This window comes from Pongo pygmaeus, chromosome 20 (assembly GCF_028885625.2).
Source record: "Pongo pygmaeus isolate AG05252 chromosome 20, NHGRI_mPonPyg2-v2.0_pri, whole genome shotgun sequence".
Classification (NCBI taxonomy): domain Eukaryota; kingdom Metazoa; phylum Chordata; class Mammalia; order Primates; family Hominidae; genus Pongo; species Pongo pygmaeus.
In genome coordinates, this window is record NC_072393.2 from 11,138,743 (window position 1) to 11,162,028 (window position 23,286).

The 23,286-nt window shown below is 53.3% G+C and overlaps 1 protein-coding gene across 2 annotated transcripts in view; it reads left to right on the plus strand.

Annotated features, from left to right (window-relative positions):
* Positions 1-23,286, plus strand: part of CARM1 (coactivator associated arginine methyltransferase 1) — a 51,647-nt gene that overhangs the window by 13,730 nt on the left and 14,631 nt on the right. For both annotated transcript variants that reach the window (XM_054463935.2, XM_054463936.2), the window contains exons 2-3: positions 19,520-19,645; positions 22,594-22,700. In XM_054463935.2, coding sequence (XP_054319910.1) covers positions 19,520-19,645; positions 22,594-22,700 — 233 coding nt within the window. The remainder of the gene's footprint in view (positions 1-19,519; positions 19,646-22,593; positions 22,701-23,286) is intronic.

Sequence of the window (23,286 nt, forward strand, 5' to 3'; positions counted from 1 at the left end):
GGAGAACCCCCTTTTATTCTTCGTTTTTGTCTGTCTCTTTAAAGCGATTCATTAGCCTTGGCAGGCGTGGGTCTGAGCTGTTTTCCTTTAAGTCGTTGGCAGGTCTTTCTCCCGCTAATTGTGTTCTCGGAGCTGGGGTTCATTTTTGCCGGATGTGTTACACGTGTGCAAGCGCAGTGGTTTTATGTATAGAAAACCTGCCCAGCGGTGTGGGCATGGGTGCCACTCCTGGCGAGGACTGCAGAAAGGCCCCTGGCCAATCAGTGCTCTCGTGAAAGAGGGATGCTCTTGTTAACCATCCCGGGCAGGGGGCATGTGAATAAATAAAGACTGGGGGGCCTCTTGCAGACTGAGGAGGGACATTCCAGAGAATTTGCCACATTCTTCCTTGAACAGGACGGGAAGGCGAAGATAGGCTGGAGCTTCCAGATTTCCATCCTGTGCCCTTGAGGGACCCTCTAGATGCAGGATGATGGGATGCCCGGCTCTTACTCCTGCTCACACACTCCAAGTCTCTCTATCAGGACAGCCCCCCACAGGGAGCCGCAGCAGCCACAGCTCACTCCCTCATTTCTTTTTTTTTTTTTTTTTTTTTGAGACAGGGTCTTGCTGTGTTGCCCAGGCTGGAGTGCAGTGGTGTGAACACAGCTCACTGCAAGCTCAACTTCCCAGGCTCAGTTCATCCTCCTACCTCAGCCTCCCGAGTAGCTGGGACGGCAGGTGGCCCCACACCTGGCTTATTTATTTATTTATTTATTTATTTATATTATTTATTTATTTATTTTTTTTGAGATGGAGTTTTACTCTTGTTGCCCAGGCTGGAGTGCAATGATGTGATCTCAGCTCACCATAAGTGAGCTCTGCCTCCCGAGTTCAAGTGATTCTCCTGCCTCAGCCTCCCCAGTAGCTGGGATTACAGGCATGTGCCACCACGCCTGGCTAATTGTGTATTTTTAGTAGAGACGGGGTTTCTCCATGTTGGTCAGGCTGGTTTTGAACTCCTGACCTCAGGTGATCTACCCGCCTCAGCCTCCCAGCCTGTAGCTGGGATTACAGGCGTAAGCCACCGTGCCCGACCTAATTTTTGTATTTCTTGTAGAGACGGGGTCTCGCCATGTTGCCTAGGATGCTCTCCAACTCCTGGGCTCATGCAGTCCTCCCACGTCGACCACCCAAAGTGCTGGGATTACAGGCGTGAGTCACCATGCCCCACCGGCTCCTTTATTTTTATCTTTTATCTTTTTTTTTTCTTTTTTAGAGATGGGGCTGGGTGCGGTGGCTCACGCCTGTAATCCCAGCACTTTGGGAAGCTGAGGCAGGTGGATCACAAGGTCAGGAGTTCAAGACCAGCCTGGCCAAGATGGTGAAATCCCATCTCTACTAAAAAATACAAAAAAATTTAGCCGGGTGCAGTGGCAGGCACCTGTAATCTCAGTTACTCCGGAGGCTGAGGCAGGAGAATCACTTGAACCTGGGCGGCAGGGGTTGCAGCGAGCCGAGGTCGCTCCACTGCACTCCAGCCTGGATGATAGAATGAGATTCCATCTCAAAAAAAAAAAAAAAAAAAAAATGGGGTCTCAATATTTTGCCCAGGTTGGTCACAAACTCCTGGCTTCAAATGATCCTCTTGCCTCAGCCTCTCAAGTAGCTGGGCCTCCTGCCTCAGCATTCCGAGGAGCTGGGACTGCAGGGGGGCACCACCATGTCCAGCTCACTCCCTAATTTTTATAAGAGGAAACTGAGGCACTGAAAGTTTGGTGGCAGAGTTGGGATGTGAACCCAGGTTTGGCCCTGAGCCTTTCACTCAGCCACCAGCCCTGCAGCCCCTCCTGCCACTTTTCCCAGTCTCTGACTCCTCGACAGGGCAGTGCAAGGCCATGGAGGAAGTGCCTTCCCAAGGCTCACCCCTGCTGCTCCTGGTCCTTGTCCTGTGTCACCGTGTTGGCCATGGTGACCTCTTCCAGAGCTCCCCAAAGCCAGTCTCCTGTCTCCCCTGGTTCCTGCCGTGTGTCTGATTTCTTTGTGGCGTCAGTAGTGTCTGCCCCCCTTGCCTGTGTCACATCTGGAATCACATCTGGTGAAGCAGCCTGCAGGTCCTGGGGCAGAAGGCGGCCTTCCTAACCCAAACATACTGTTCTCTGAGCCTCGGTGGGGCCAGAAGGGCTCCTGGAGCGCCCTGGGACCTGGCAGAGGCCCTTCCTGCAGCTTTGTGGCCCAGGACATCCTGTGTCTCTGGCTGATGGTCAAAACCTTTCCTTATTCTTTATTTTTTTTTTTATGTTTTACTTTTTGTAGAAACGGGATCTCGCTTTGTCACCCAGGCTGGTCTCAAACTGGTGGTCCCAAGCCATCTCTCTGCCTTGGCCTCCCAAAGCACTGGGATTACAGGCATGTGCCAGCGTGCTCTGACTCAGACTCTTTCAAGAGGTGCACTAGGCAGGGACTTCAAGTGGGCCTCAGCCCCAGGGCAGCTTCTCCCTGACCCAACTGCGATTTCCTCCACTGGAGGCTGCCTCCGCCCCAGCCTCTCTGGAGCGCCCCCCTGTACTCCCCTCCTCTGGGTGAGGCCCTTTGCCAGCCCGAAGGCAGGCCCCAGCCCAGCTTGCAGCACCGAGCTCTCTGTCCTTGGCAATGAGAGCCAGGGTGTGGAGGGTCCCAGTCGCTCTGGGAGATGATCCCCCTCAGCAGCCTGGGGTCTTCTTGCTGCTCGGTGACATGCCTTATTCAACCCGACCTTCCAGGCCACTGTGGGTGTCCACTCTGCAAAGGGCTTCTCCTGCTGGCCTAGTCCCCACAGAGAGCTGCAGCCCAGCTCCTGCCATGTGTCACAATGTGACGGACCCTCTTTAGCGCCAGGAAGCAGGCTTGATCGCCTCCTTGTAGTGGTGAGGCTCAGGGGTCAACTAGCCTGGCCTGGCATTGCCCAGGCCCAGAGCACAGGTGGAACCTGGTCCCCTGAGCATGGCCCCCAGTACCTCCCGGCTGGCTCTCCGGAGGCTGGGATGGAATTTGGCTGTCTTTGGACCAGCTTCTGGGTCCCCAGCTGAGCCACCTGGAGGCTGTCATCACTCTGTTGCTTGGTTTCCCCTCTTAAAAATAGGACTAAGGTCGACCTGGAGGGTGGTTTGAGCACTAACCGAGGCCCTGCACAGCCAACACCTAAGAGTGCTTCCTGGGGCTCCATAAATCGCACCTTCAAAGTCTTGGCCCGCGGGAGAAGAAAGACTGGGCGAGCTGGCCCAGCGGACAGCGTGTGGAGTGAGGGGGCTGGTGCAGGCCGGTTTTATGGCTTTGCACCGCCCCACCCCCCCACCCTCCGCAACCCCATGCTTTTCATAATTATCCACTAAGCTCCCGCGCTTTCTGGGGCTGTGGAACCCCAGCTCACATCTGCTGTCTCTTTTGTAGTGCACAAAGCCCCAGGCAGTGGCAGCTGATTAGCATGGATGCAGGAGACATTTGCATGTAATAGCTCCCAGTGAAGGGGGTGCCCCGTCTCTTTTTCAGAAAAGCCAAGCTCTTTCTTTGTCTTGGCCTTCTATTCTTGGGGTTGCCCTTTGCACACCCCACAACTGAGCAGACTGTCACCCACAGGCCAGGACTGCAGAGGGAGCTGTCAACTCTTGAAGGTGGAGCTTATCGACCAGCCCTTAGAGGGAGCCCCCTACTGAGTGCCCCCCAGGTCTCTGATTCAAGAAGCTTCACAGTGATTTATGAGGTTTGGGTGTCCTCAGTTCAGGGGGCTTTCTCCAGAGCCCACCTAGATGGGGCACACATTGAGTGCTCCATCTCCTGAGATCTGACCTGGCAGCCCGGGGCAGGGGGAAAGGGCAGCTGCCCCAAGTAGTGCTTGGGGCACCATGGAGGCCTTGGCCTACCTGAGATGCCAACAGGACACCCACAGACACCTCTCTTCCCTAGGTGGCTGCCTCTCAGCCCTGCCCACACACCGCCCAGTGTCCTGTCACTGCGCAATTTGAGAATTTTTTTTTTTTGAGACGGAGTCTCGCTTTGTCACTCAGGCTGGAGTGCAGTGGTGCTATCTCGGCTCACTGCAACCTCCGCCTCCCCAGTTCAAGGGATTCTTCCACCTCAGCCTCCCAAGTAGCTGGGATTACAGGTGTTCACCACCACGTCCGGCTAATTTTTTTTTTTTTTTTTGTATTTTTAGTAGAGACAGAGTTTCTCCAAGTTGGCCAGGCTGGTCTCGAACTCCTGGCCTCAGGTGATCCGCCTGCCTCAGCCTCCCAAAGTGCTGGGATTACAGGCGTGAGCTACTGCGCCTGGCCCAGAATTGTTTACTACCTTCTGTAATCCTACATTCTTGGGGACTCCTGAAGAGTAGATTCAACACTTTGACTTTGTGAGTTGCCAGTGCATTTCCAAGCCCAGATCCAACCGTGGACCCTGGACTTTTGGGCCAGCAGAAGAGGTGGCTGTTTTTTCTCATGAAATATTTTTGAAGGAATGAAGACGAATGCAGCCAACACCTGTGCACTTCCCACCCTCATTTTAAGGAAACCTTGTCCATGGAATGAAGCCCCCCATCCAGTCCCCTCCCCAGGGAACAGCTTTATACTAACTCTGGTGGTCGGCTTTTGGAGGGGCCATAAATGGCCTGAAAAGCTAACAGGTGGGATGTAAATGTTGAGGCGGGAGGATCGCCTAAGGCTGGGAGTTTGAGACCAGCATGGGCAACATAGCAAGACCCCATCTCTACAGAAAAATAAAAAATTAGCCTTGCGTTGTGGTGCATGCAAGCCTGGGGTCCCAGGTACTCAGGTGGCTGAGGCAGGTGGATTGCTTGAGCCCAGGAGTTTGAGACCAGCCTGGGTAATATAGGGAGACCCTGTCTCTACAAAAATTTAAAAATTAGGTTTTTTGTTGTTGTTGTTGTTTGAGACAGAGTTTTGCTCTTGTTGTCCAGGCTGGAGTGCAGTGGCAGGATCTTGGCTCACTGCAACCTCCGCCTCCCGGGTTCAAGTGATTCTCCTGTCTCAGCCTTCCAAGTAGCTGGGATTACAGGCGCCCACCACTACACCTGGCTAATTTTTGTATTTTTAGTAGAGATGGGGTTTTACCATGTTGGCCAGACAGGTTTCAAACTCCTGACCTCAAGTGATCCACCTGCTTCGGCCTCCCAAAGTGCTGGGATTACAGGTGTGAGCCACCGCGCCTGGCCTAAAAATTAGTTTTGTGTGGTGGTACATACCTGTGGTCCCAGCTACTTTGCTTTATTTACATATGTGTATACATATATATGTATATACACATATATACACATATATACAAACACATATATATACATATATATATTTTTTTCTTGGTATAGCTCTATCCTTCCTGAAGTCCCAGCTCCTTAGGAGGCGGAGGTGGGAGGATTGCTTCTTGAGCACAGGAGGTCGAGGCTGCAGTGTGCTATGATCGGGCAGTGTGCTATGCACTCCAGCCTGGGTGACAGAGGGAGACCAAAACTGAGTCAGTGTTCCCAAGCAGTGTGTGAAGCTGATTCTCTGTCAGCCACGTGCCAGATGGGTTGGGTCCCAGGGGTGGCCACCTGGGGGACAGGGCCAGACACTTGTTCTGGGCCCAACATGGCCTTGTGTCCAGAACTCTCTCGGTGGCTCCTTCTCTCGACGCTTTGGCTTGAGCCGGAGTGCTGTGGGGACACAGGGACCAAGACTGGTGTTTTGTGCCAATGCCACACTACTGTGTGCCTGTGGGTCTTGGGCTGGGCCTGGGTGGGTTCGTCCTCATGGCTACACAGTGAACCACGTGTTATTTTATTTTTCTAGACGCTAAAGCTGCGGTGTCGGGAGGTGATGGTCCCTTGCTTAGACGCTAAAGCTGCGGTGTCGGGGGGCGATGGTCCCTTGCTTGCGGGTGGCAGAGCTCAGGTTCAAACCGGATCTTACTGCACCTGGCTCGTTTGGGAGGCCTCCCTTGCTGGAACGCAGGTCAGGGAGCCCCGCTGCCCTTGGGCTGACTGCCCCACCTCCATCACACCCACTGAGGGCCGCGGGGTGGGTGCAGGGCTTGTTCTGGGAGATTCCAAGCTGAGGAAAGCAGGGCTGTCCGCCAGCCTCCAGCTGGGTCACAGAAGAGGCTCAGGGCCTATTCCCACTCCCCTCCCCCAGCCAGCAGGGTCCAAAAGGATGTTGGGGGGGTGGTCCCCAGTCTGGCCTGCCCACTCTAGGGAGGGGCCCAGATAACTTGCGTAGACGCCAGCCCTCCCGCCCCCAGCCTTCGCCATTGCCTTTTGTCTGGCTATCTTTCATGTACAGGGGAGAAATTCAAGCCACTCAGGAGGGTGTAACATGAAAAGTCAGTCTCTCCTTCCCTCCGCACTGCCCGTGACCTATGGTTTCTCAGGCACATACAAGCGCGCACGCATAAATCTCTCCTCCAACCTGCTGGGCTTCAAGTTATGCACGTTCACACAATGGCAGAGGAGGGTGCGGATTGAAAAGTATGACTTGCTTCCCGGAGGCAGCACTGAAGTCACTTTATTGTGTTTCCAGACAAGCCCCATGAATGCAGTGTGCACTGCCCCTCCTCCCTCTGTCCCTTCCCCGCCCATCTGTGCACCTGTGGTGCATAGGTTTTAACCACTCTGTCCCTTACCTTGTGGCTCGATTGTGGCTCAGTCATTTAACATGTCAGTGTGTACGATGGAAATTGATTTCTTTTAATTTGCCACATCTTCGTTTATTCATTCTTTGATTAATTCATGGATATTTCGGTTTTCTGCTTTGGGCATGTTCAGATCCAGGTGTATCTCTGCAAGTAGAGCTTGTAGCATACATAAGGCCCTGAAAAGGGATTTCTGGGCCGGAAGTTTTTGATCAGTTGCTCAGACATAGCTCTGATGTGCTGGGGCAGTGCCCGTTCAGGGCCATGGCTGCAGGGCTCCTGGACACCCAGCTCCGGTGCTGGAGTGGGGTTGGGATTCGCCCAGAGGCCAGAGCTGCGCCAGAGGAGCCCAGGGTGACCTCATGGTCCTTAGATACCCGGGGCTGGGCAGCACGGTGGAACAGCTGCTCCAGAGCTTCTCTGAGGACGACATCGGAGGATCCAACTCAGGTTACAGCAGGAGAGGGAGGCCAGACCGGGTTAGGGTTCTGGGGTTTGGGATTCTCTTCCGAGGCTGGCATTGATCTGTTGCTGATGATGGTAACAGCAGCTGCACTTGTTTATGAAGTACTTAACACCTCCCTCTCCCTCCATTACCTAGGAATCCTCACTGCAGGGAGGGGTTTTCATCCCCATTTTGTGCCTATTTTATTTATGTTATTTTATTTTTTGAGGCAGAGTTTTGCTCTTGTTGCCCAGGCTGGAGTGCTATGGCATGATCTCTGCTCACTGCAACCTCTGCCTCCTGGGTTCAAGTGATTCTCCTGCCTCAGCCTCTTGAGTAGCTGGGATTACAGGTGCCCGCCACCATGTCTGGCTAGTTTTTTGTATTTTTCGGTAGAGACGGGATTTCACCATGTTGGCCAGGCTGGTCTCGAACTCCTGACCTCAGGTGATCCACCCGCCTCAGCCTCCCAAAGTGGTAGGATTACAAGTGTGAGCCAACGCGCCCGGCCCTGCCCATTTTATTTATTTTTATTTATTTATTTATTTTTATATATATTTTTTGAGATAGAGCTTTGCTTTTTTTGCCCAGGTTGGAGTGGAATGCAACCTCTGCCTCCCAGGTTCAAGTGATTCTCCTGCCTTAGCCTCCCGAGTAGCTGGGATTACAGGCGTGTACCACCATGCCCGGCTAATTTTATATTTTGAGTAGAGACGGGGTTTCACCATGTTGACCAGGCTGGTCTCGAGCTCCTGACCTCACGTGATCCACCTGCTTCGGCCTCCCATAGTGCTGGGATTACAGGTGTGAGGTACTGCCCCCGTTGTGCCTATTTTATTTTATTTTATTTTGAGACGGAGTCTTACTCTCTCCCCCAGGTTGGAGTGCAGTGGTGTGATCTCGGCTCACTGCAACCTCTGCCTCCCGGGTTCAAGTGATTCTCCTGCCTCAGCCTCCTGAGTAGCTGGGACTACAGGCACCCGCCACCACGCCCGGCTAATTTTTTGTATTTTTAGTAGAGACGGGGTTTCACTGTGTTAGCCAGGATGGTCTCGATCTCCTGACCTTGTGACCCGCCTGCCTTGGCCTCCCAAAGGGCTGAGATTACAGGTATGAGCCACCACCCCCGTCATTGTGCCCATTTTATAGATGGCGCTCCTGAGGCCAGGGGTGAAGGCAGGTGCTAGTTCGGGAGATCCAAGCCCTGCCAGACTCTGCTGCACGTGGGCTCTGACCTAGTGAAGTTCCAGGATGGTGCCTTGGGGCCGGGCTGTCAGGCCCTCCACATGGGTTATGTCACCTCACCCTTTGGGATGTGTCAGGGTGGCCATTGGACAGATGAGGAAGCCAAGGCCAGGGCTGGAGAACAGCGGGTTCGGCCCTGAACCCAGTCCCTCCTTGATAAACCCAAGTCCTCCTCGATGCCAAAGCCTATCCTTTCAGCCACCTCCCTGCTGGGTGACCCTAGGGTCATCTCTGCCACCTCTTGGGCACATGGGCGCCAAGCCACCCAGGAACGGCGGGAAGCTTCTGGTTCCCAGTTTGGAAACAAGGTCACCTCTGCCAGGACAGTGGGGCCTGGCTCAGGTGTCACCTCCTCCCAAGTCTGCCTGGAATCTGAATTGGGCCTGGTCCACGTGCATCAGCTTCCGTGCTTTCCCTCCTCTCAGCGCTTACTGCCAGTTCCTGTTGTCCGTCTCCTCACTGCCCTGCTGGGTGCTGTCTGCCTCCCACTGTGGACTCCCAGCATGGGAGGGCCGGGGGTGACTCTCTGGTTCACCGCCAGGTCCTCTGTGCCCACACGTGGTCCAGGCAGAGCAGGCTGAGCAAAGAGATGCCAGCCGAGTGAGCTTCAGAAAGCGTGTTTTTTTTCCGTGCATGTGGGATGGGAGTTGGCCACGGTGGGTGGAGGGGTCTCCCTCTTTTTACCTAACTCTCCTCCTTTGATCGGGAATATTTTCCTCTGGAAGGTGAAGAGCCCATGTTGTCTTTGGCAGCAGGAGGCGATTTAATAAAAGACATACCATTTGGACAACGGCTTCTACAGCCACCAGCTACTCCCCCGCCCCAGGTCTGCCGAGATAAATAGCTTTAATTATTCCTCCATTTGGTGGCTACAGTTGTGTTCCCCCTGGAGATGCAAGAGCTTGAAATGTGGCCTTTCTGCCCCCCGAGCTGCTGCTGCTTTTCTTCTTGCCCTCCACCTCCTTGTGTTTTCTCTCTTTTTTTTCTTCTTGAAATGGGGTCTCACTCTGTCGCCCAGGCTAGAGTGCAGTGGCACGATCTCGGCTCACTGCAGCCTTGACCTCCCAGGCTCAAGGGATTTTCCTGCCACAGCTTCTCACATAGTTGGGACTACAGGTGTGCACCACCATGCCCAGCTAATTTTTTTATTATTATTTGTAGAAGATGGGGTCTCACTATGTTACCCAGGCTGGTCTCAAACTCCTGGGCTCAAGTGATCCTCCCCACTCAGCTTTCCAAAGTGTTAGGATTACAGGCGGGAGCCACTGTTCCCAGCCGGCCTCCTTATTCTCTGTCTGCCAAAGAGTGTGGCCCTGATGTCACGACGGCATGGGAGGTTCTCTTTTTTTTTTCTTTTTGAGAGAGTCTCGCTCTGTCACCCAGGCTGGAGGGCAGTGGTGTGGTTTCTGCTCACTGCAACCTCTGCCTCCCAGGTTCAAATTATTCTCGTGCCTCAGCCTCCCAAGTAGCTGGGATTACAGGTGCCCACCACCACTCCTGGCTGATTTTTGTATTTTTGGTAGAGATGAGGTTTCACCATGTTGGCCGGACTAGTCTCAAACTCCTGGCCTCAAGCGATCCACCTGCCTTGGCCTCCCAAAGTGCTGGGATTACAGGCGCAAGCCCCTGTGCCCGGCCTAGGGATGGGAGGTTTGAAGGGACTCCAGGTCCCCCTGACCCAGGTCTAACGAGCCTCAGGGGCCCAAAGACCCCCTGCTTGTTCCGTTGCTTTCTGGAAGCAAGGGGGAGGGGAAGGAGGTTAACAAATAGTGCTGCTGTGTGGCCACCTGATGCTAAACGTCTCTGCATGGTGAAGCCACTTCCCCAATCAAGGCCATGCTCACAGTGAGGGCAGGCTAGCATTCCGACTTGGACACCTGGACCCCTGAACCCACTGCCCCCTGTGCTTAGGGAAGAGGCTGGGCTGCCCCTGCCCCTATCCCAGGGAGGGCATTCTGGTCAGTACCTATGAGTGCCCCTTGTATGCTAGGTACTATGTGGGTCATGCCCAGAGCCCTGGATCTGCGCTTTGTGGGGCTGTCAGGTAGGCGTTAAATAAGGAGCTGCCAGGCAGTGAGGGCTTGTCCTGGAAATGCTGGAGGACCTCTAGGAGGAGGTGACAAGGAAGCAGGGGAAGAGGGGAGGGTGATCTCTAAGGAGCATCAGAGGCCAGAGAGAACCTCTGCCCATGATCTTGACCGGGAGAGAGTGTTGAAGGCCAGCGAGTTTTGGCTGGAGTGACCCAGGGGGCAGCAGTGAGACTGCAGACATTGGCAGGGGGCTGGTTCTGGAAGGTGTTGGGGAACCGTGGGGTGATGTGAAGCAGGCGGGTTGTGTTAGACACTGTGCGGCTTGAAGGGTGGACTGGGAGGTGACTGAGGCATGGTACATCCCCCAGGACCATCTGCTCAGTGAGACCCTTGAGAGACGTCTCCCTGTTCTTCCAAGACCCTCCTGCATGCTGGGACCCAGGGCTGCTGTGGAGCTGCTGCTGCCCCACCCACCATTCTCTAGTGTATTTTCTTCAAGTCTGGGGCTAGGGAATCCTTATACCTTAGAGTCCCCCAGATTCTGCTGCCCTGGGGGGCCAATAAGGAGGGGATGTGCAGCATGCTGACTCTAAGGCAGGTGGGGAACAGCAGCTGGTCCCCCAAGAGCTGCCTTCTTCCCAATCCCCATTGCCTTCTGCCTGGCCAGCCATAGCCCTTGGCTCCTCCCCTATGCTGTGTGTCGGTGGGTCTCTCCCCACCCTGCGCAAGATCCCTCCCAGTGCTGCCCAGAGCCGAGCCACCAGTCCACTGGGGCCTCTTGCGGTCCCTCCACAGCACCCCTACCCACATCAACCCATGTTGCATGGAGGTCTGTCCCAGCAGCCTCCCAGGGCTAACCACACTGTCTTGGCCACCCCTGTTTACCTGCCTTCCTGCGCTCTTCCCCTCACTGGCAGATCTGGCCCCAGTCTCCTTCCCAGGCTGGGTCAGGTGCCACCTCCAGGCACCTACAGAGTCCACCACCTGGGGATCTCTGTCAGTCTGCCACTGGGCTGTCCTCACTGCCTCTAGGATGGGGAGTGTGTCTCCATTGCCGAGTGCCTGGTGAGCAGATAGGGAAGTGGGTGGCGAGGACGCTGAGGGTCCAGCCTCTGCTCTGCACCTGTAATCCTTCCGGGTTTTGCAAATAAAGCTTTATGGGCACACAGCCATGCTCATTTGTTTACATATTGTCTGCCGCAAGGCAGAATAAAATCATTGTAGCAGAGATCAGATTCCCCAGCAGAGATCAGATTCCCCAGGAAGCACACAATATTTACTGTCTGGTCCTTTACACAGAAAGGCAGCCAAGGCCTGCTCTAGGAAATGCAGAGACATCGGGTGGTACATTGGTGAGGAATGGGGATGCTGGTGCCAGTCACCTCGGCCACTCTTGCTGTGTGACCTTGAGCGAGATACTTAATCTCTCTGAGTAAATAAGGGCATAGTGAGAGTAGATACTCCTAGAGGTGATGAGAAGAGGAAACAGGAGGTCGACATAAGGCACCGGAACAGAGCCTGGCCATTAGAGTGTTGTCACTCTTATGTCATGTGACATCCCAGCCTCCGCAGGGTGTGGGCAGGCCTGGCTCATGGCAACTGGGGGTTTGTGACCTGGATTCACATGGCGGAGGGCTCCTTCCTGGGAAGCAAGAGAGGCTGCCTCAAAGATGGGGCAGTTTTTCTACCCCCTTCCCTGCAGTTCCAGCCCCTCCTCCCTTGGCCCCAGAGCTTCATCAGGGCCGAGTGCAGCGTGGCAGGCCAGCGAGTAGCTCCAGGCTGCGTCCAGGGGTGGCGAAGTGTAACACTCAGTCCGGGTTCGTGTTCTTCACGTTCCCCTTTGGAGACTCCACCTGGAGATCCCAGTCCCTTTCCTTTTACTGCAGGGTAAAGAAATGCTAGCTCTGGGCCAGGCACGGTGGCTCACACCGGTGATCTCAGCACTTCGGGAGGTCGAGGTGGGCGAATCACCTGAGATCTGGAGTTCGAGATCAGCCTGGTCAACATGGTAAAACCCTGTCTCTAGGCTGGGCGCGGTGGCTCACGCCTGTAATCCCAGCACTTTGGGAGGCTGAGGCGGGCGGATCACGAGGTCAGGAGATCGAGACCATCCTGGCTAACATGGTGAAACCCCGTCTCTACTAAAAATACAAAAAAAATTAGCCGGGCGAGGTGGCGGGCGCCTGTAGTCCCATCTGCTCAGGAGGCTGACGCAGGAGAATGGCGTGAACCCCGGGGGGCGGAGCCTGCAGTGAGCCAAGATCGCGCCACTGCACTCCAGCCTGGGCGATAGCAAGACTCCGTCTCAAAAAAAAAAAAGAAACCCTGTCTCTAATAAAAATACAAAAATTAGCCGGGTATGGTGGTGCATGCCTGTAATCCCAGCTACTCAGGAGGCTGAGACAGGAGAATCGCTGGAACCCAGGAGACAGAGGTTGCAGTGAGCTGAGATTGTGCCACTACACTCCAGCCTAGGCGACAGAGTGAGACTTAGTCTCCAAAAAAAAAAGATACCCCAGCTCTGGCCTGGCCTCAATTGGCCTGAACTCACCACAGCCTCCTGGCTCTAGAGTCTGCTTTTTGGTCACCCTTGCCTGCTAGCCCTGCAGCCTGTCCCCCACCTCCAGGCCATGTGCACACAGTCCCCAACATGTGCCAGCTGATGCTGCAACAGTGGTGCTTTTTGGATTAGTCTCTAGAGGCCAACACAGAGGGCCTTTCTGAATCCTGGGGTCCTACCCCCTTCTGCGGCTCCCATACTGCTCCTCCCCAGCTGAATGGCCGCTTTGGGAGGTGGTTGCTGGCCTTGAGAAGATGCCACAATGAGTTTCCCGCGGGCAGGGCCGCATCTGTGGCGAGCACTGAATTGCCACTGCTGGATCCAGACGCCTGTGCGTCCCCGGCCCCAAGGCTCGCTTCTGCCCTCCTCCTGGGGTGCTGTTCACGAGCCAGGAGACAGGCTGTGCGTTCCCTGCCTGCTCACAGGTGACCCTGGGCCAGGTGTGCGATGGCCCACTGGACCCATAGTAGCAGAGGAAGGGGAGAGGAAGGGAGCAAGTGGGAACAGCATGTGCAGAGGCCTGGGCCGTGGCCCATGTAGGGACTAGAGGGTTGAGTGTGTCCGTGGGAAGGGGCCAAGGTGGAGGCAGCCATGAGGAATGATGAGCACAGAGCTCAGAGGCTCGGGAGTCTCCTGAACAAAGAGAGGAACATGGTCTAGCTTGTTGTATGTGTGTGTTTTGTGTTTTTTTTTTTTTTGGTTTGTCAGTATTTCCCAGGTGTCTTCTGTGTGCCAGGGACTAACTTGGGGATAAAGCTGTGACTTTGAGAAGCTGCCGGCTCCGCGGGCTTCAGCAGCTGCTGCTGTGATGAAGCGATCCACTTGCCCTCAGCCCCGGCATCTTTGGCCCAAGCCCAGCCCTAGCCCTGGCTGGGCACAGCCAGGCTTCACTTGGCCCCAGGTCCTGTAGTGGCCTGCCTGGCGCCAGGTTAGAGAGGGGCGCCTCAGGCAACGTCGGGTTGCCAGGCTGCTTGGTAAACAGGCCTCCCTGGGCCCACTTGCTGTCGCCCAGGTGTGGCCAACAGATCGACAGTATCTCCTGCCCCAGGATGGGTATGAGTGTGGGCACCATGCCAAGGTTGGATGTCCCTTCCTGGGACCCACCTACAGCTGGGAACACTTTATCTTGGGGCCTCTGTGGGTGTGGTGAGGCTGTGAGTCTGGGGCAGTGGCCTGCTGACACCCTCCTCCTGGCAGGGCTCAGGAGGTTCCTCCATGCCCTGCCCTCTCAGGAGGGCGGCACCTGGCTCCTCAGGTGGGAGAGAGTCTGGCAGGACTGGCTGGGTATGGCCGGGGAGCTGCCCTTCAGGTCTCATATCTGTAGGCCCTCATACCTGGACTCATCAGTTAGGAACAGTTTTCTTTTTCTTTTTCTTTTTCTTTTTTTTTTTTTTTTTTTGAGACTGAGTCTCACTCTGTCGCCCAGGCTGGAGTGCAGTGGTGCCATCTCGGCTCACTACAACCTCCACCTCCCAGGTTCAAGCGATTCTCCTGCCTCAGCCTCCTGAGTAGCTGGGATTACAGGCACCCGCCACCATGCCTTGCTAATTTTTGTATTTTTAGTAGAGACGGGATTTTGCCATGTTGGACAGGTGTGTCTCAAACTCCTGGGTTCAAGTGATCTGCCCACCTCCCAAAGTGCTAGAATTATAGGCGTGAGCTACCACGCCTGGCCCATTTTTCATTTTCTATTGAAGCAAAATTCACACCTGTAATCCCAGCACTTTGGAGGCCAAGGTGGGAGGATCACTTGAGCCCCAGGAGTTTCAGACCATCCTGGGCAACATAGTGAGACCCTCATCTCTACAAAAAAATAAACAAAATTAGCCAGGGGTGGTGGCATGCGCGTGTGGTTCCAGCTACCCGGGAGGCTGAGGTGGGAGGATGGCTTGAGCCTGGGAGGTCAAAAGCTATTATTTTATAACATGAAATCAGCCCTTTTACAATGTTGCATAACAATCACCTCTGTCTACTCCCAAAATATGTTTGTCACCCCAAAAGGAGACCTCACATCCATTAAGCAGTTGCTCCCCATTCCTGCCTTCTCCCAGCTCTTAGCCACCAGCAGTGTGTCTTCTGTGAATATGTCATATTCACAGAGAATCATTTGTGTCTGGCTTCTTTCGGCATGATGTTTCTGCTATTCATTCATGTTGTAGCATGGCTCAGTGCTTCCTTTATTTTTATGGCTGAATAATGTTTCATTTTATAGATAAGCCATGTTTGTTTATCTGTTTGTCAGTTTATGGACATTTGGGTTGTATTTCTATCTTGTGTCTGTCGTGAATAAGTACTGCTGTGAATGCTTGCATACGAGTGTCTGTTGGGTTTTTTTTGCTTTGTTTTGTTTTTATTTATTTATTTTTTTGAGACGAGTCTGGCTCTGTCGCCCAGGCTGGGGTGCAGTGGCGCGATCTCGGCTCACTGCAAGCTCCGCCTCCCGGGTTCACGCCATTCTCCTGCCTCAGCTTCCCAAGTAGCTGGGACTACAGGCGCCAGCCACCACACCCGGCTAATTTTTTGTATTTTTAGTAGAGACGGGGTTTCACCGTGTTAGCCAGGATGGTCTCGATCTCCTGACCTTGTGATCCACCCGCCTCGGCCTCCCAAAGTGCTGGGATTACAGGTGTGAGCCACTGCGCCCGGCCTTTTTTTTTTTTTGAAACGGAGTCTCGCTCTGTTGCCCAAGCTAAAGTGCAGTGGTGCTATCTCAGCTCACTGCAACCTCCACCTCCCTGATTGAAGCAATTCTCCCTGCCTCAGCTTCCTGAGTAGCTGGGACTACAGGCACCCACCATCGTGTCTGGCTAATTTTTGTGTTTTTAGTAGAAACGGCGTTTCTCCATGTTGACCAGGCTGGTCTTGAACTCCTGACCTCAGGTGATCTGCCCGCCTTGGCCTCTCAAAGTGCTGGGATTACAGGCATGAGCCACTGCGCTTGGCCAGCTTTTTGTTTGTTTGTTTTTGTTTTTTTAAAGAGATAGAGTCTTGGTATGTTGCCCAGGCTGGAGTGCAGTGGCTGTTCACAGGCACAATCATAGCTAACTGCAGCCTTGAGCTCCTGGGCTCAAGCAATCCTTCCACCTCAGCCTCCTGAGTAGCTGGGATTTCAGGCATGCACCACCATGCCCGGCTAATTTTGTTTATTTTTTTGTAGAGATGGGGTCTTACTATGTTGCCCAGGCTGACCTCAAACTCCTGGCCTCAAGTTATCCTCCCATCTTGGCCTCCCAGAGTGCTGGGATTACAGGCATGAGCCTGTGCCCGGCCCTGGCCATCTCTTTGTTGTTGAGTTAAAAAAGTTCTTGGCCCAGCCCAGTGGCTCATGCTTGTAATCCCAGCACTTTGAGATGTTGAGGCGGACAGATCACATGAGGCTAGGACTTCAAGACCAGCCTGGCCAACATGACAAAACCCCATCTCTACCAAAAATACAAAAATTACTGGGTGTGACGATGCATGTCTGTAATCCCAGCTACTCAGGAGGCAGAGGTTGCAGTGAGCCAAGATAGTGCTGCTGCACTCCAGCCTGGGCAACAGATCAAGAATCTGTCTCAAAAAAATATATAGGCCGGGCACAGTGGCTCACCTCTGTAATTCCAGCACTTTGGGACACCGAGGCAGACAGAGCACTTGAGCTCAGGAGCTCAAGACCAGCCTGACCAACATGGTGAAACCCCATCTCTACTAAAAGTACAAAAATAAGCTGGACATGGTGGTGCACACCTGTAGTCCCCCAGCTACTTGGGAGGCTGAGGCAGGAGAATCCCTAGAATCCGGGAGGCAGAGGTCACAGCAAGCCAAAATTGTGCCACTGCACTCCAGGCTGGGTGATGGAGTGAGACTCTATCTCAAAAAATAAATATAATAAAAAGAGATAAAAAATAATTGTTGCTTTTTTTTTTTTTTTTTTGAGACGGAGTCTTGCTCTGTTGCCCAGGCTGGAGTGCAGTGGCGTGATCTTGGCTCACTGCAAGCTCCACCTCCCGGGTTCACACCATTCTCCTGCCTCAGCCTCCTGAGTAGCTAGGACTACAGGCACCTGCCACCATGCCCAGCTAATTTTGTTTTGTTTTGTTTTGTTTTGTTGTATTTTTAGTAGAGACAGGTTTCAGTGTGTTAGCCAGGATGGTCTCGATCTCCTGACCTCGTGATCCACCCATCTTGCCCTCCCAAAGTGCTGGGATTACAGGCGTGAGCCACTGCGCCCAGACTTTTTTTTTTTTTTTTTTTTTTTTCTGAGACATGCTCTTATTCTTGTCGCCCAGGCTAGAGTGCAGTGTTGCCATCTCTACTCACTGCAGCATCAACTTCCTGGGCTCAGGTGATTCTCCCACCTCAGCCTCCCAAGTAGTTGGGACTACAGGCGCATGCGACTACACCTGACTAATATTTTTATATTTTTAGTAGAGACGGGATTTCACCATGTTGCCCAGGCTGGTCTCAAACTCCTGGGTTCTAGTAATCTGCCCGACTCCCAAAGTACTGGGATTACAGGTGTCAGCCACCATGCCTGACCCTAAAATAGTTTTTTATATATTCTGGACACTAAATACTTAACAATAGATGATTTGCAAATAGTTCTCCTAAGAGTTTTCTTGTTTTAGCTCTTATATTTAGGTCATTGCTCCATTTGAGTTCTGTTTTGTTTGTATATGGTGTGAGGTAGGGGTTTAACTTCATTCTTTTCTCTGTGGTTATCCAGTTTGCTCAACAGTGTTTGTCGAAGACACTATTCTTTCCCCATTGAATGTTCTTGGCATCCTTGTCAAAAATCAATTGAGGATAAGTATAAGGGTTTATTTCTAGACTCTGATTCTGTTCCATTGATCTGTGTCTCCTTTCTTTTGCCAGTACCACTACACTGTTTTCATTACTGTACCTTCATAGTAAAATTTGAAATTAAGACATGGGAATCCTCCAACTTCATTCTTTTTCAAGATTGTTTTGGCTCTTCAGGGTGATTGAGAACACTTTTGCCATATTTGCACTCATGTTGCTGTTGTTGTTGTGATGGGCTATTCAAAAGCAAGCTACTGATGTCATAGGAATTTGCCATAAATACTTCCGCATATGTTTTCTAAGAAAATATGCATTTCTCTACAAAACTACAATACCATTGTCACGTCCAAATAACTTAAAATTATGGAATATGTAGTCCACACTCACATTTCCCTAGTTATCTTTTTTTTTTTTTTTTAATAGGATCTCACTTCTGTTGCCTAGACTAGAATGCAGTGGCACCATCATAGTTCACTACAGCCTCAACCTCCTGGGCTCAAGCGATCCTCCCACCTCAGCCTCCCAAGTAGCTGGGACCACAGGTGTGAGCCACTCTGTCCAGCTCCCCAGTTGTCCTTTATTTATTTTTTTGAGACAGGGTCTTGCTCTGTCACCCAGGCTGGAATGCAGTGGCACAGTAATGGCTCACTGTAGCCTCGACCTCCCAGGCTCAAGTGATCCTTCCACCTCGGCCTCCTGAGTCCCTAAGACAACAGGCGCATGCCACCACACCTGCCTAATTTTTAAATTTTTTTGTAGAGACGGGGTCTTGCTATGCTGCCCAGGCTGATCTCCAACTCCTGGGTTCAAGTGATCCTCCTGCCTTGGCCTCCCAAAGTGCTGGGATTAGAGGTGTGGGCCCAGCCTCCCCAGTTGTCCTTTATAACTTTTAAAAACATTTTTCTTTTGGCTCCAGCCCAGGGTCCCACTTTGCATTGCATTGGGCACTCCCCTCTTTCTTGTCTCCTGTACTCTGGAATAGCTCCCACCATTTTGGTCTCTCCTGACATTGGCCTGTTTGAGGAGACCAGGCTGGTTGTCCTGTAGCCTGCCCCACAACCTGTCCTCTTCTGTTGTCCCTTGAAGATGGGACTAGGGCAAACATTTTTGCCAAGAATACTACAGATGATGCACCTGTCCCACTGCAGTATGGCAGGCAGGGGCACAGCGCCTGATTGGGTGGGCCTGTTCCTGGCATCGCTAAGTTTCACCATTTGGCTGGAGTGGAGTGGCTGCAGGTTTGTGGAATGAATGACTAGTAACAGCTATCATGACGGGTACAGGGAGACAGTGTCCTAATTTCACTAGACCACTGCCCCGCCATTAGCCCCATCTGATGGTGAGAACCCCAGTTCCAGAGAGGCTGAGGGACCTGCCTGTGTCACAGTTAACAAATGGCGTGGATGGGGTGTGAACCCAGCAGTCTGGCTCCACTGGCCACATGCAGTCACTGCACTGCACCCATCCAAGAACAGAAGGGCTCAGCCGAGCGGGGCAGAGGCAGCTCCAGCTCTGAGTTCCTGTGGGCCGGCACCATGCCTCGTGGCCCTGTCTGCCCACCTCAGCCTTCACCGTGCCCCTGTCTCAGCCCTGGTCATCCTGAGGACACAGGCTGTGTTCCTGCTGTCTGATCAGTCGCTCCCTTGTCTTCAATGTGGGCTGGGCAGTCAGGGCACCCGGCAGTGCTGCCAGGGTGGCTTTGTGGCACTCTGGAAGAATCTAGGGGCACCAAGGGGAGGCAGCAGGAGGGCGACAGGGACCCAGGCTCAAAAGAAGGCAGCCGACAGGGCTGCACCGCTCACGCCAGCCTGTCTTCTCTCATAGATGAAGATGTGTGTGTCTTTAAGTGCTCAGTATCCCGAGAGACAGAGTGCAGCCGTGTGGGCAAGCAGTCCTTCATCATCACCCTGGGCTGCAACAGCGTCCTCATCCAGTTCGCCACACCCAACGGTACGTGGCCCTCCTTCCATTCCGGTGACACCAGCCCAGAGCACCCAGAGCCCTGGTGGGCAGGGACGTAGAGCCTGGCTAAGGGGTGGCCTGTGCATCCTTAAGAAGGCTCTGCTGCCCTCAAAACCGCATTCCCACATGCAGATATGCCCAGAATACACTCCACTGCCTGGGCAAACGCTGGATCCCAGACCCTCCCTCGCCCACTCCTCCGGGTCTTTTGGGGCTTGGCTTCTATGTTCCCACCTCCAAGAGGCCCATCCTGACCACCTGGGCCCAGTCTTTCTGGCAGTGGCCAGCCCTGGGCCAGCTGTGACTGGAGTTTAGGGGATGGAGTGAGACGAGGTCCTAGAGGCAGGAAGAGTTTGCTCAGGGCGCAGAGAAGCCACCAGAAGGGCCTAACCGACCCACCTTGGGGGCACAGGTGGACACAAGATTCCTGACTAGGGGTGGGAGAACCCCAGGTGGATGCAGCCAGGGTAGCAGTGGAGGTGTCGAGGGACTCCCAGGGCTGGAGACGGTCTGAAGGTCCTGCTGCAGGCTTGGTTACCTGAGAGCTGGAGTGAGCCCAGTGGTTGACACAGGGGCTGGTGCAGGGACAGCTGGAGGTGGGGAGGCTGCCTGCCCATAGCCACTGCCGGCCTCCCCCTTGTCTCAAGGAGGCTGTGCAGTGACCCAGATGTACCTTGGGCAGCCTGAGCCCTCAGGGCCACCTGTGTGAAGCTGCCACGCCTGGCTAATTTTTTGTAGAGATGGGTTTTCACTGTGTTGCCCAGGCCGGTCTCGAACTCCTGGCCTCAAGTGAGCCGCCCGCCTCAGCCTCCCAAAGTGCTGGGATTACAGATGTGAGCCACTGCACCCGGCCCTTTTTTTTTTTTTTTTTTTTTTTTTTTGAGAAAGAGTGTCACTCTGTTGCCCAGGCTGGAGTTCAGTGGTGCTATCTTGGCTCACTGCAACCTCCACCTCCCGGGTTCAGGCGATTCTCATGCCTCAGCCTCCCAAGTAGCTGGGACTACATGTGTGTGCCACCATGCCTGGCTAATTTTTGTGTTTTTATTATAGTAGACATGGATTTTTTTCATATTGCCCAGGCTGGTCTCAAACTCCTGGCCTCAAGTGATCCACCCGCCTCAGCCTCCCAAAGTGCTGGGATTACAGGCATGAGCCACTGCACCCGGCCGTTCCCACTCTTAAGACTATTTGTATTTTAATATTTTTTATTTCGGTTCTGTCAGTTTTTAAAAGTTATGCTGAAATCTACATAACAAAATTTGGTCATTTTAACCCTTTTGAAGTGTGTAGGTTGGTAGCAAGCAGCACATTAACATTGTTGTGCAACTGTCACTACCACCCATCTCCAGAACTTGCTCATCCCGAACTGTGTCTTTTAATTTTTTTTTTGAGACGGAGTCTCACTCTGTCACCCAGGCTGGAGTGCTGGAGTGCAGTGGCATGATCTCGGCTCACCACAACCTCCATCTCCCAGGTTCAAGCGATTCTGCTGCCTCAGCGCCCTGAGTAGCCGGGATTACAGGCATGTGCCACTGTACCCAGCTAATTTTTTGTATTTTTAGTAGAGACGGGGGTTTCACCATGTTGGCCAGGCTGGTCTTGAACTCCTGACCTCAGGTAATCTGCCTGCCTCGGCCTCCCAAAGTGCTAGGATTACATGTGTGAGCAACCATGCCTGACCGTGTCTTTTAATTTTTAAAGAGATTGTCTTTTAAATATTGTTTTGTTTTTTACTTGATATAATTTAGTGGCTATTATTCTATGTTAATAAATATAGCATTTTTAAATTTTATTTTATTTTATTTTATTTTATTTTATTTTATTTTGAGACAGAGTCTCACTCTGTTGCCCAGGCTGGAGTGCAGTCACGCAATCTTGGCTCACTGCAACTTCCACCTCCCGGGTTCAAGTGATTCTGCTGCCTCAGCCTCCTGAGTAGCTGGGATTACAGGTGCCCGCCACCACCCCTGGCTAATTTCTGTATTTTTAATAGAGACAGGGTTTCACCATGTTGACCAGGCTGGTCTCGAACTCCTGACCTCAAGTGATCCACTCGCCTCAGCCTCCCAAAGTGCTGGGATTACAGGCATAAGCCACCGTGCCCGGCTTATTATTTCTTGTAGAGACAGGGTCTTGCTGTGTTGCCCAGGCTGGCCTCTTAAACTCCTGGGCTCAAGCAGTCCACCCGCCTCAGCCTCCCAATGTGCTGGGATTGCAGTTGAGAACCACTGTGCCCAGGCAAATAGATAGAGCCTGTTTTAAAGGGCCACATACCATTGCATCTCTGGGAAGGGTGGTGATTGGTGATTCTCTGCCATGCTTTTCTTAATTTTTTATTTCTTGTTTTTGTTTTTTAACGAGGCAGGGTCTTATTATGTTGCCCAGGCTGGTCTGGAACTCCTGACAACTGGTCTGCCCACCTCAGCCTCCCACCTCAGCCTCCCAAAGTGTTGGGATTAGAGGCATGAGCCACTGCACCTGGCCTCTACTGTGCTTTTCTGTGCCCCTGGGGTTTGTCCAGTCCCCTCTTACTGGACATTGCAGTGTCTGCTGCCCCCACACACATGCTGCCCTGAGCTTCTGGGTGGACTTGGGCTTATTTGCCAGAGCTTTGACTCCCGGCCAATGGGCGTGTGCTTGAGAGAGCTTCACCAAGCTGCCCTTTGGTGAGGAATCCCCAGGTCCACTCTCACCAGACAGCAGCCCCACATGCAGGCTACCTGCCCTCTTCTCATGTCAGTCACCAGGGTGCAGGTATGGCTGCCCTTCATCTTTTCTTTGAACTTTGAAAATTGTTTTTCGGGGAAGAGAAATCACCAGCCCTGTATGTTCAAGGGAGAAACGTCAGGACATACGGCCATCCAGAACCTTCCCTCCCAGATGGCCACATGCTGGGTTGCTGACCGCCCCCCGGTGACTTGGCTTCCCTGTTCCAGATTTCTGTTCCTTCTACAACATCCTGAAAACCTGCCGGGGCCACACCCTGGAGCGGTCCGTGTTCAGCGAGCGGACGGAGGAGTCTTCTGCCGTGCAGTACTTCCAGGTGGGTTGCACTCCCCCTCAGCCAGGCCGCCTCCCCCCGGCAGCCCCCCCTGCCACCCACCCGCAGGAGGCCACGCAGCACAGGGAAGGCCCACCCAAGTTCCCGTCCTGGCTTTGTCCCTTACTGGCCATGTAGCCTTGGGCAGGTTTCCTCCGCTGGCTGGGCCTCAGTTTCCTCATCTGTGAAGCGGAGATGCAGGTGCCTGCCTGAGAGGGTTGCTGGAAGGATCTGAGCACAGGTGGAGCTCAGGGCCACAGGCGTTGTGAATAACGGTAGAGCAGTTGCAATGCCCTGAGCGCTCCCTGAATGCCAGGCCCTGGTCTAAGCGCTGTCACATGCACAGAAGCACTTGGACCCTCCCAACAACGCTAGGAGGTAAGTGCTATTATTGTCCCCATTTTACAGATGAGAAAACTGAGGCTCAGAGAGGTTAAGTGACTTGCTCCAAGTCACACAGCTATTATGCAACAGAGCCAAGATGGGAAGCCAGGTCTGCCTGATGCCAAAGCCTGTGCCCCTGCCCAGGTGCCACGCTGCCTCCCGATCGCCCGTTGTCTTACAGAGAGACACCACACCTCACCTGCCT